The 13,436-nt window shown below is 38.8% G+C and overlaps 1 protein-coding gene and 1 pseudogene across 3 annotated transcripts in view; both read right to left on the bottom strand.

Moving 5' to 3' along the window:
* Positions 1 to 13,436, bottom strand: part of Kat6a (lysine acetyltransferase 6A) — a 105,236-nt gene that overhangs the window by 26,734 nt on the left and 65,066 nt on the right. For all 3 annotated transcript variants that reach the window (XM_074054592.1, XM_074054593.1, XM_020153856.2), the window contains one exon: positions 537 to 652. In XM_074054592.1, coding sequence (XP_073910693.1) covers positions 537 to 652 — 116 coding nt within the window. The remainder of the gene's footprint in view (positions 1 to 536; positions 653 to 13,436) is intronic.
* On the bottom strand, positions 659 to 13,432 carry LOC109678225 (uncharacterized; annotated as a pseudogene).

The raw sequence follows: 13,436 nt of genomic DNA, 5'->3' as shown, positions 1-13,436 counted from the left end.
CGACTTCTAAGGTATACCACTTATAAATGTTAGATCAGAGTCATGAAACCAATTTGGCTCCGCTATACATGCTGTCTCATCCCAAAAACCTAGAGAGTGACTAATTTTCATATCCGGACACTCAAGCTATTTAGACATAATACTGTGCTACTTCATTTGTTTAGTTATTTCTGAAAAAATACAGCACCTAATAAGTTTGTTAAATTATAAAAATTTAGATCAAAGGCTATGCATGTGAAACTTTATTATAGTTACGTATGATTGGTTTTTCTTTTAAAAAATTAATGTGAAGAGTAAAGAAATACTTCTGTGAAAGAAAGTTCTCTTTCATTCTGACCATGTGTAACATTTTTAATTTTAAACAACAGCTTTGAACAGATTACAGTAAAGAAAATCTAAAGCCATGTGGAATTAAGTGACTGACAAAGCATGCTGCTGCTATCATGGACATTTAAAAGCCCCCAATTCAGAGCTCTTCTAGTTCTAGAGTCCTAAGAAGCTAAAAGCAGAAAAGGAAAGAGTCTCTCAAAACATACCTTGAGTATTCTTGAGGATATGGGGAGGAGTACCAGGTGTGAATTTCATACTTCCCAAACTCAATGACAGAGGGACAGCGGACTTGTGGGTCAGGGGGGCCAGTCACTCCAACTTTCTGTGTAATCAAGAAATACATTACAAAAGTTAGCTAAATTAAATACACTGACGTGGGTTGGGGGGAATCTGAATCTAAATGTTATCTTTTCTCCTTAGGATTTCATGAGAACAAAAAGTCAGGAACAAGGTAACAAGTTCTGAAATAAGCTGTATTATTCTTTAAATAGAGCATTCAAAGAAAGAATAAAATGGTAATGAATCTCTAAGAACCAAATGCAGTCGGTGTCACTGTACTTTCTATGTTTAGTAACACTGAGAATACTTTTCTCAAGCTTAGTCCATTAATCACAGAAGTATTAAAAGAAAACTGCTAGCACTTAAGGATATAAAATAAATTTTACAAAATACATTTTAAAGAGGAGGATGCTGCACACTTGCCTCAGCTGACAACAGAAGTGGCTTACTGCATGTGTAAGTGCATACAGAAAAGAATGCTTTTCTGATTTGGGAAAGTAAATATTTAAGAACAATGTAAAATGAAAATGACAAAAGAAGTATCAAGAAAGTCTTCTTCAGTTCACTTCACACTACACCTAAAATTCACTTATTAGTAGATCTGCAAAGATTTGACAAAAAAAAAAAAAACAACAAATTTTTTGTCTACTTTCAGTATGCCCCTCTTCATCTATGCAATAATCTAAGTACACTATCCAGAAAAAGTGACTTCTAAAGCCTTTATTACTTGCTTAATTTCTATACCAGTAAGTCAAATATAAGCCATTGCTAAAGTCGAGAAAGGTCAGATTTTAAAACCTTAAATTCAAAGGCAATTTGATTTGCTCTACACCCACACATATGCATGCATGTGTGTGTATTTATCACAGATGCTTTATAAATAAACTGACCTAAAAAAAAAAGAGCTACAGAATTTAGTCTCATTAAATATAAGGACAAAAAACTTGATTATACAGCAATCAAAATTATCCTTCAACATTATGTTTTAAAGAGCAAAGATTATTAAAAATCCATTGCTGGAGCCCACAGATATACATACATAAACAAACTAAAAAGATTAAAGATTTTTGTTTGCTGATTCCATATGAATTCATTTATAACAAAGAAGCCTCTTCATCACAACTCACTGAAGAACTCTCCCTGGTCCTCCTAACTGTTCCCTTTCACAAAAGGCCAAGGGATTTATCTCAGGTTTCATGTTGGAATATAGCCAAGTGAGACCTTGAGCTCTTTCTCACACACCTCAAAACAAAAGATCACCACCTACTATTTGGATAATTTGTGTTACATCACCAGCAAGTACTATGACTCCTCCAAATGCAAAAAACATATAAATACACAAGCAGAGGTTAAAATTAGATACCCTTAATTTCTCAAGAACCAAACACAACTTTGTAAAAAAAAAAAAAAAAAAGCAGGGTGGGGGGAAGAGGTTTAAAAGATTATTCTTTAAGACTACAAATTACATTACAAAATCAAGTATTCTAAATCATAAAATAGGATCTTCCCATCTATCATCACAACTCAAAATAACAACAGTAATACAAGAAAATACTGGAATAACCAAATACCAGAAATCAAATCTATTTCCTAAGGCACAGATCAAAGGGGAGATATGAAACCTGAACCATGCACCTGCCGTGGGACTGCCTGCTGTGTGAGAACCTTCCCATCAGCTGTCCGCTGCTCTTCTAGGCGGATGCCTGACGTAAAAGTGGACATCCAGTTCCAGTATAATTGCTTGCACATCACCGCAACTGAGTCTGTACAGAATTAGATTTGTGGCAGATTACCTCTGCCACACCTGTGCTGTACAATGCTCCAGCACATGCGCTCATGCATGTCCTCCACCACTCCCAACTCCCTCCCCTGTGCAGCCTCCAGAGCAAACGTGTTTCCATTCACTGAGGTTTAGAAGTTAACAGGCTCTACTAAGGAAGTAGACACAACTGCATACCTAAACTACTCACTGACCCAGTCCCTACCAAAATGAAACTGTCACTTTGAATTACTACAAGTCTACCTTTGTGAGGCTATTTAAAAATTTCAGCCAAAACACTCACTCATTAAACCCACAACTTTCCAAAGTGGCAGGTATCTAATATAATGAAGAGCACAAGATACATTTTTTTAAACTTTTAAAGCAAGTTCTGCCATTTCATGATCATCTTCTCACATAAATACACCCAATTCTTTAAAAGATAATATAATTTATTTCAGGACAGAATTAACCTCTTAGTCTAAAATCACTAAGGTAGGAGGGTATTAAATGCTCTAAACTAAAAGAAAATCTTAAATATGCTTATTTCTAGGTAATGAAACTTTTTTATCACTAGCACTTCACAAGATTATTATTCTTTTACAAAAACTCAGCTTCATTAAATGACCTGATGCCAATTTCTAATACACAGAGGTCAGTCCTATAGTCCCCAACTCCAGACCTAGTACAAATATCCAAATTATAACTTATGCAAATGTTGCCCTGCTTCCTTTCCCTGTCTCTCCACTCACAGTTCTCCCTGGACCCACCTTCTCTTTCCACTCCCAGGGGGAAATGACATTTTGAGGCGAGAGTATGAGAGTGGGATGTGCCCTTACCAGTAATAGAAGGAAATATGGGAAGAAGAGATGTTTTTCTGGCATTTGAACATTTTCCCATAGAAAGATCATAGTAAGTAATTCCATCCATTAGGGATTAAAAGTCATCTGATAAAAGAGGGATGTAAGAATGAGTTCATGTGTTCTCTTCCTCCATCCACAAGTGGAAGGACAAGAGAGAACCAGCAGTCACGGAGCACATCCTGTGCTAGACTCTGAGAACCTTTTCCATGGTTGTCTCATTTAATTCCCACAATCAATCCCACAAAGTTAGGAAAATACACCCACTTTACAGATGAAAAAAACAAGACTCAGAGGGGATAGGAGGCAAAACACCAGGCTAGAAATAGTAAGAGTGAAGCATAAACATTCTCTCACTGCTAGAGGTGAGATAGGAAGTAACCCTCAACTAATTAATGTGGATTCCAAAAGCTTATGTGTATGTTTTTCCCAAAGAAATGAAGCTACATTCTATAACCTCTTATCCAAAGACTTTTAGAGTATGTTTTAGAATTACAATGTTTTCTGATTTTAGAAAAGGATTACAGTATATACATAGCTCAGTAGAATTTGGGATAACACTCCATAATCAGGCATATTAACATTTCTTTAGTGAAATATATGAACAGTCACATTAACTAGTATAAATAAAGAACTAAACAGTCTCCTATCAATTCAAATCATGATTACCAACAACTGAGTTTAGGTGAATTGAGATTCACTGTAAAATGAGTTTTTTTTTCCTCACTCTCCAAAGAAGATATGTAACTGCCTTTGCTGAAAAGCAGTGACCTTACTTGGGCCTACAAATTAAGTAAAAACTCAAGAAAAGCTCAGCCTCTCTATCTCCATTTTTGTATGTCTTTGTTCTGAGCCATCCACACCTGGCAGCCACCTTGGAAACCAGGAAGGATAGGAGTAACAGAACGAATTTACAAGGAGATGAAGAAAACTGCCCCTAAGGAAAGGAGCCTTCTCAGGACAGACTAACAGCCAGGCAATAATGACTTGCTTATCCTGACAGATTGTTTCCCTTAAGCAATGATAACAATAACCATTTCTCCGGAACCCCTCTCAACTTAGGACTGAGATAATGACCAACCAGGACACGCCTGTGACTAGGACTATTTAACTATGTATAGCTTTCAGTCCTGCCTACATTCTCTATTTAAACCTAAAGCTCACAGTTGTACTCCAGAAGATGGCTGAATGTGGGTAGAAATGCTAACTCTTGCCTCTTCTCATGGCTGCCTGCCCATTTGTGTAGCACAATAAACCTCCTTTCTTTGCCCTTCACTGTTACTTGTCAGGCAAGCGGTCAGATCTGGCATGTGAAACCCCTGCAATTTGGTCCTGGGCCTTAAACCTCTGGTTTCAGATATACAGATACATATAAGCACATGAAAAGACACTCAACATTACTAATTAGGGAAATGCAAATCAAATCACAATAAAATACTACTTTATACTTATTAGGATGGTTATTATTTAAAAAAAAAAAAAAGACCAGAAAATAACAAGTATTGGTAAGGATATGGAGAAATTGAAACCCTAGTCCCATTGCTGGTGGGAATATAAAATGATGTGGAAAACAGACTGACAGTGAAAAGCAAAAGGTCAGTTACTCAAAAAATTACATGCAGAAAATTATCACATCATCCAGCAAATCCACTTCAAGGTATAAACTACAGAGAACTGGAATGGTGGCTGCCGATGTGTATGTGTGTTGGGAGGGGGTGGTTCTTGTTGGATACAGAATTTCAGGGTTTTGTCTTTTGCAGTACTGGCGTTTGAACTCAGGGCTTTCTACCTCCTAGCCAGATGCAGCTACCTCTTGAGCCATATCTCCAGTCCTTTCTGCTCTCATTACTTTGCAGGAGGATCTCACTTTTTGTCCAGGTTAGCCCTGGACTTCGATCCATTTTAACCTTCCTGCATGGTTGCACATGCCACCATGCTGAGTTTTTTACAAGTGAGATGGGGTCTAGCTAGCTTTTTCCCCTGGGCTGGTCTGGAACTGAGATCCTCTCAATCTCAGCCTCACAAGTAGCTAGGATTATAGATGTTACTAGCACCCATCTAGGTTTTTTTTTTTTAAATTTCAACTCTAGGTTTATTCAATATAATTTTGTTACCAACAAAGTACAAACACAACCTTATCTAAAATGCTACAAAGTTACAAAACTCAAAATTTCATAGTACTGCTTGTACAATAAAAGATAACAAACAAACAAAACAATATAGCCAGGCACCAGTGATTCACAGTTGTAATCCTAGCTACTTGGGAGGCTGAGATCAGGAGGACTGAGATTTGAGGCCAGGTAATGCAAACAGGTCACGAGACCTATTATATCTTGTTATATCTCCAAAAATAACCAGAGAAAAATGGACTGGAGGTGTGGCTCAAGCAGTAAACAACCTATCAATATACACAATGCCAAGGTAATCTGCAAGATTAACATGAATGGCAAGAGAAATGGGGTGGGAGTGGGGGTAGGCTCCGTGATGACCCTGTAGAGCTGGCTCAATTTACTCACCAGTTTCAGAGAGTAAAGGAGACATGGTGTGGAGTGTATGTGGAGACATGGAAAGATAGACCCATTTATGGCAACTAACGTGGGGTATGGGGAACTCTCAGGGCATTTGATCTTAGACTGGAAAAGGACTAAAGCAGGAGACTAAGGGCCAGGCCTACGAGCAGCTTGTTCCTCTTTCCTGCAAGATGCTTACAGCAACAGTAAGGGCATGATCTGGTTGCCAGACTAGACCCATGTCATCTGTGCAAAGGCTGAGCACATTGCCACTTGCTTGTGCCTGCTGGCCCTGCCTCTAAACACTCTCAGGAACCAGGAATCTATGAGCCTTCTAGCCAGAAAACTATAGGGCACCTTTATGGGCACAGCCCTAACCCACAGCACTTAGGCAGCCAGAATTGACTTGCAGAGGAAATGTCTCAACGGCTGCCTTTGGAGCCTGCCTGGGTGAGGGATCCTTTCCTACTGAACGTCCTTTGTCTAAAGAACTGACAAAACTGAGCTGGGTGGGACACACAGGGGTGAGCTTCAGTGGCCCTGCTTATTGGGAGGAGTTGGAGCCAAAATGGCTCCTGTGGTGGTGGTGGTGGCTGGGAGATTAGGACTACCCTAGGGACCTGCACCTGGGAGAGGGGGACCTTGTCATCCATGGGATGAGCCCCACAGGTGGTCGTGGCAGCATTCTCCAGGGAGGGCTAAATTGCAGAGGGAGTGGGCTAGGCAGGGGGAAACATAGCAGTAGCAGTGATATACTGGCTGGTCACTGGTTGTCCTTTGTCCATGTGCTTCAGTGCCTTCTCAGCTTTATCTGGATTCTCAAATTCTACATATGCATAGTCTTTAGATATGTTAGGATACATCCTCTCAGGCATGTGAACCATTTTAATTTTCCCACAGGTGGAGAATATCTCCATGATGGTATCCTCAGTCACATTCCCAGTGAGCCTCCCAATGTGCACTTTGGTGGGTTTTCCTGTCTTTCAGATGGTTTAGATTGGAACAGGAGCACTGCCTGTTGTCATGCCTCTACTGAGAAGGGCCAGAGGAGCCGGAGGAGCTGATGGAACTGGAGCTAGAAACAGGCTGGAGTTTCCCAAGCAGCTGGATGCAGAGGAGGCACTATAGCCATTGCTCGAGCCTGTGCTGGTGCTAGATCTCCAGTTGGAACAGTCCCTGGTGCTGCTGCCTCCACTGGAAGCACTGCACCTCTTTTGAGTCTTATTCCTGTTACAGTCCTCACTTGACACCTTGGTGGCTCTTTCAGTCATCCTTGGGCTTCTCATCAGAGTGGTCTTGCATTTGGTAGAAGGAACCCTAGTGCTTAACCTTTTATTATTTTCTTTTTATTGTCTTCCTAGCAAGCTCCTCTTTTTCACTCCTGATAAATCCATTCTCCTCTTCTGAGATGTTCAAAGGCAGGAATGGCAGCCTCACTATCTAAACTCTCACTTCTAACTTTAGTCGGAGAAACTAAAACCCTAGTTGACTGCAATTTACACCAAAGAGCAGGATCTTCCTGCCATACATAGCTCCTCCCAGTTTCAGTTTTAAAGGTAAAGATAAAAAAGTTCTGGAGAATAGGTATTCAACAATGTGAATGTATTTATGAACTATACACTTAATGGACAAAAGGATGAATTTTGGTATGTATATTTTAACAATGATTTTTTATAGAAAGCATTCAGGACTCTGCATTTCAGAGCTATGCATAAAGAGTTGTGGCCTGTCTAAAGAGTGATACCCAACTAAGCCACAAAAGCTCATTAGAGTATAAAGTACTTACTGTCTATTTCTTCTAAGTCTTTCTGGCCTACACTCAGCCATCTCCTTTACTACCTTTTTTTTTTTTAAATTTAAAGCCATATTAATAAAATCTAGAATTCTGTCCTCTGTTCTCTCTATAGGACCTCTAATCCAGTGTGACCTTACCAGCTTTCACTCTCCTCATGTCCTCCTTTCTCTTAATTTAGATTCTAACGTCTTTCATTTTAACACCTATCTTTGTATACACCCTTTCTTGCTTCTCTATATTCAACAACAAAATCTCAAACCATGTTAAATTCTATTCTCTACATAATCTAATTTATCAGACTCAAATTTTGGACATGGTTGAAGAAAAACAGGATCATGCTAACTCATCTCAATTTATAGTTAACAATCACTAAAAGGGTCCTTTATGCTTTTGCACTCTTCACTCTCCAGTTCTCCTAAGACACAATTTCATACCCTCTCCTGTTTCCTCAGGACAGCTCTTACTCCAACTTCATTTTCAGCCAATGCATGTGATTCCTACTGCACTAAAAAACTTGAAGTAAACTTCTATATCTTTCTTTGGCCACATCTCTACATCTAAACCTTTGTGCCCATATATCATCCCGTCTTTCCCTAACACTTTGGATAAATTTGTCTGTACCCTTATCTAAGGCCGATGCCTCCACTTGTGCATTAGTTTATAACTTCTTGTACCTACTCAAAGACATCATTCTAATAATTTCCCCCTCCCTTTTTGTAATCATTAGATTTCCTTAGTAGGTCATTCTCGTTGCCAGAGAAATAGCTGCTATTCCTTCTACATTGAAAAAAAAAAAAAAGCATACTTTTTTTTCCCTCACATCTTTACCCCACTATGTACTATTTCTTTCTCTGCCATCCTTCACTGTTAAATACCTCAAAAGATTAACTATTATGGCCAATTTCTCTCATTTTAATTTTCCCACAGGTGGAGAATATCTCCATGATGTGGATCTGTGGTCACATTCCTAGCAAGCCTCCCAATATGGTGGGTTTAGGGGTAGAGTTCAGCCTTTTCCTCTCTTTTAGGTGATTTGGTTTGGAACAGGAGCACCGTCTGCTGTCATGCTTGTTTTCTTGAGCCCACATCAATTATCTTTAAACACTCACTTACCCCAATCATGGAAACTGTTTCTTATAAACATGTTCATGTTACAATCTGATGATCAATTTTCTTTTATGCAGATTCCTGCAAAAGCCAGAGTGTTCCCTGCTTCCACTCTTGCCCAATTCTAACCCATTCTTTATACAGTGGCCAAGAAAAATCAGGTCTTAATGCAAAGCTTATCCTATTATAATCCATTTCATGACTTCCCATTACAATATGATAAAAACCCCTATCCTAACTTCTTACCTGTCTGTCATCCAGCTTCATGACATGTGACTCTTGTACTGTAGTTTGAAGAGTTCAAGTCTTCAAACTTACCAAGTTCTTTCATGCCTCAAGACATTTACCAAGGCAATCCCCTTGTGTCACTCTTCTCCCTAGCTCTTTGCCTTGCCAACTTCCTATTCACCTTGTAGATCTCTGTACAATTCTTCCTCAAAAAAGTCTTCCTTTCTCACACATCCTCCAAACTCAGGCCTCAGCAGTCCAGATCAGGAGGGCCCAGTTAAAATCTCTCACTACATTCTTATTTTCTTCCTGCTGCTATCAGTTTGTATTTATAGCATTCTTTCCATAATCTTTATAATTGTTTACTGTCTTGTCTCACTTATGAGATTGAGAGCTTCATGAACTCATGTCTTCACCTACACAGCTCTAGGACCAAGCCAGGCACATGAATACTAAATGAATGAACCCTGTAGAGAAATATCACCATCATCAGAATTTTAGTGTGTTATCAGTTTTAAAGCATGAATTAGTCTTCCAATAGATGTTTAATTCCTTAATGCCAGATATATACACGGACCACCATCAGATTTTTATAAAATGCCAGGAGAGACATATAATTAGCCAGATTATCATCAATATAAATTTACATTGTCTCCATTGGCCTCTGCAAGGCTCACCACCCTCTTTTAACTATCTAGTTATTTTTTTTCTCCACACTCTTAGTTTCCAACTCCTGTTCCATTTCTCCCAGCAGAAAGTTGCAAATACTTATTCACTAAACAAATATTTACTGAGCCTTTACTACAGTCCAAGTACTCAGTACACAGCAGAGACCAAAGAAAAAGTCTCTGTTTTTAAGGCATTTACATTCTACAAATAAATATTTAAATTCAAGAAGTAATGAGTACTATGCAGGAAAAGCAAGCAGATAAGGGGATAAGAGTGACAAAATGGAGGTGACAGTGTGCTATCTTAATGTGAGTCTGGAAAGGCCTCTCTGGAACATGATGTATTGAGTGGAGACCTAAAGGAAGTGAGCAGGGAGCCAACTAGGCACCTAGAGTGCAGGAAGGGCAATCCAGACAGAGGAAATAACAAGTGCTACAGTAAGAGTCTACTCATTTTTCTGAAGAAGAAAAGGCCTGTGACTGATGTGCACAAGGGCAAGAGTAAAAGGAAAGCAACCAAACAAGGGAGCAGGTACAACACCAAACAGGACCTAAAAGATGAGACTAAAGATTTTGCCTTTTAAAAATTCCAAGCAAAAGGCTAGATTTAGTGGCTCACCCCTTTAATCTCATCTACTCAAAAGGAAGACATTGGAAGGATCATAGTTCAAGGTGAGGAAGACCCCCATCTCAATCATTAAGAGGGTGTGGTGGCACGTGCCTATGATCTCAGCTATGCAGGAGACTGTAAGTAGGAGGACTGTAGTCAGAGGCCAACCCCAGACAAAAATGCAAGACCCTACCTAAAAAATAGCTAAGAGCATAAAAGGACTGGAGGTGCGACCCAAGTGGTAGGGCACCTGCCTAGCAAGTGCATGGCCCAGAGTTTAAACTCCAGTCCTACCAAAAAAACAAAACAACGACAAAAACCACTGAAAGACAATGGAGGTTTTCTTAGCAGAGAAGTGGTATGATACAACCTCAGTTTGAAAAGAATTACACTGCGCCCTGGGTAAAGAACATACTAGAGCCTAGATTAGGGAGAATAGAAGCCAAGAGATTAGTCTGGAGATTATGTTCATTACCCAAGCCAGAGATAAAAGCAGTTGAATCAGGATTCGCTGATGGACTGAATTTGAAGTGTAAGAAAGAAAGAAAAGAAAGATAAAATTACTGTTTTAGGGCAGTTCTTAAATACCCTCTTCCTGTCCCCACCCCACACCATGTGTTAATGGCTTGGTCAGCGAACACTACTGGGAGGTGGCGCCTAATAGAAGGATGTTAGGTCACTGGTGCCTCCAGTTACCTTTAAGAGGTAACCCTAACACCTGCCTTCCTGTCTTCTCAGCTCCTGCTGCCATGCAGTGAGCAGCCCCCTCTGTCACATGCCCCCACCAAGATGTGCCGTGCTGTGGTCTCTTAATCCACACAATTTCACATGGCCAAGCCCCCATGACTGAAACTCTGAACCCATCAGCCAAAGTAAATCTCTTCTCCTTTTAAGCTACTATCTCAGGTATTTTGTCACAGTGACAGAGAGATGACCAATACGATTACCTATCATTGTCCACTAAAAGTAACCAGGGATCTAGGCTAGACAGTAACCCTAGAACATCTTGCTATGACCAGAAGTAAATAAAAATGATGAGCCATGTCAAAAGGATACAGGAGCCAACCCTTACCTAAACTTAGAATAATTTAAGCATCAAAATCAATATTCAAGCCAGGCACCAGTGACTCACGGCTGTAATCCTAGTTACTCAGGAGGCAGAGATCAAGAGGATCATAATTCGAAGCTGGGTTTCAAGACCCTATCTTGAAAATACCCATCACAAAGAGGGTTGGCAGAGTGGCTCAAGGTGAAAGCCCTGAGTTCAAGCTCCAGTATCGAGAAGAGAAGAGAAAAAAAAAACCAAAAACCTCATATCAACAAATTATGTAACCCATAAAGTAAAATAATCTATGAACCTACACAAAATGACTGAATAAAAAAATAGGAAGCAAAAAGTTATTTCTTATAGTAAAATATCAATTAATAAGTGTAAAAGAAATAATGGAATTAGAAGGCCATGTTTGGGAACCAACAAAATATGTTTCAGGCAGAAATCATCACTGAATGTTAAAGCTAACAGGTAAAAGTTTAAGAAACAAGACATCTGCATGTTCTCGAAGTATACTACCACAAGATACTTAATTGCAGGTTATAAAACAGTAAATTTACAGAGAAGAAACATGGTAGAATACCACCTTAACCAAGGAATCAAAGTTTACATCACTTGTACTAAGACAAAAGAGATATGCTATCCTTTCTGATACAATGCACTGAGGCGAACACATCACCTGTATGGTATTTTAGGTCATAATGAAACAGGAAACAAGCTCAAAGTGATGGACATTCTATGGAATAAATGACCTGAACCTTTAAAACTGTCAATTCCATGAAAGATAAAGACTATAGAATGGATCCAGACTAGAAGGAGACTAAAGAGACATGACAACAAAATGAAGTACAAAACCCTGGCCCTAAACATGGCAGCAGACGATTTTTTTCCCTTCTGCTGCAAAGAACCTAATTTGAATAGTCTTTATGTTAATCAACAGTACTCTGTGCTAAATTCCTGATTTGATGATCATACCACAGTCACATATGAGAATGCCCGTTTTTAGGAAATACACACAAGTAATTAGTAACGAGGTATATCAGCACTATGTCTGCAACATACTCAAGAGTAAAAGAAAAATTAAAAAAGAGTTCTTCCTGTCAGGAACAAAGTACTTATTTCACACTTTGAGTTCCCACTGATGATGAAGATTTCACTTTCCTTACTGGTAAAGGAGAAACAGGCTTTAAAAGGTTAAGCAACTGCCTAAAGTAGAAGGTGGTAAATGACAGACTAAGACTTTAAACCATGTCCATATGACTCATACCCAATACTATGTTTAATGACAAACATAAAGTCTATTCACCAATGGGTTGCTTAATGCAATTTATACAACCATAGTCCCTAACATTAGCCTTATAAATTCTTACTTTCAAGATGGGAGATAGACAAGTCACCTTGGCTTACATAGTGAATTGGTTGGTGGCAAAGAAGGTAAAGACAAAAGATAAATGAACATAATCTAGGAGAGCCTGTATGATCTAGTCTCTGTACTTTCTAAACCTCTTCTCTTGCTATTCTCTATACCATATTTTCTTTATCTTAAACCACTTTAATTCCCACAATTCATTACACTTTCCCCTACCCCCAAGTCTGTTCATTTTCACATCTGTTCCTTTTGATCATATGGGACCCCATTTCCTACCATCCCAAAGAACTATTCTATATCCTTTAAGACCACTCAATGAATCCTCCTCTGAATCCTCCAGATAGATGCTTGCTTTCCTATTCTCTCAACACTATTCCATAAGTGAACTTTTCACATTAATGAAATTTTTATATACAAGCCTCTCCTATACTATTTTTAAGGGAAGAATTCTGTCATTCACTTTGGCATCTCCAGCATCTGGCACATAAGAAGATCCTTTGTTTTTATATTTATATCTTGCTATTGTTTGTGTTACAAACAATTAAGACAGAAGCATTTAAGAAGTATTTCTTGAATTAATGAATGTGTTTCATTACTTAGAAAAAAACTTGTTTCTTGGTCACATCCCAAACTCTACTTCAGACAGAAAATAAACTAAGCTCATTTAATATTAACAATCAAAGGACTGTGTTTATCTGCAAAGCAAAGCAGTTAGGGGTTTGAAAGGAAAAATGTAACCAGCAGAACTACATATACAGTACATACAAATCAAAATAGATAGGCAGCTACTACTGTTTTACTCATAATATAATTAATTCTGTTTCCCATCCATGAAAAGTTGCTTGACTGCCCAACTTGATATTCAACTTT

Source organism: Castor canadensis, chromosome 14, assembly GCF_047511655.1.
Source record: "Castor canadensis chromosome 14, mCasCan1.hap1v2, whole genome shotgun sequence".
Lineage (NCBI taxonomy): Eukaryota > Metazoa > Chordata > Mammalia > Rodentia > Castoridae > Castor > Castor canadensis.
This window is presented reverse-complemented; position numbering and strand designations above follow the sequence as displayed.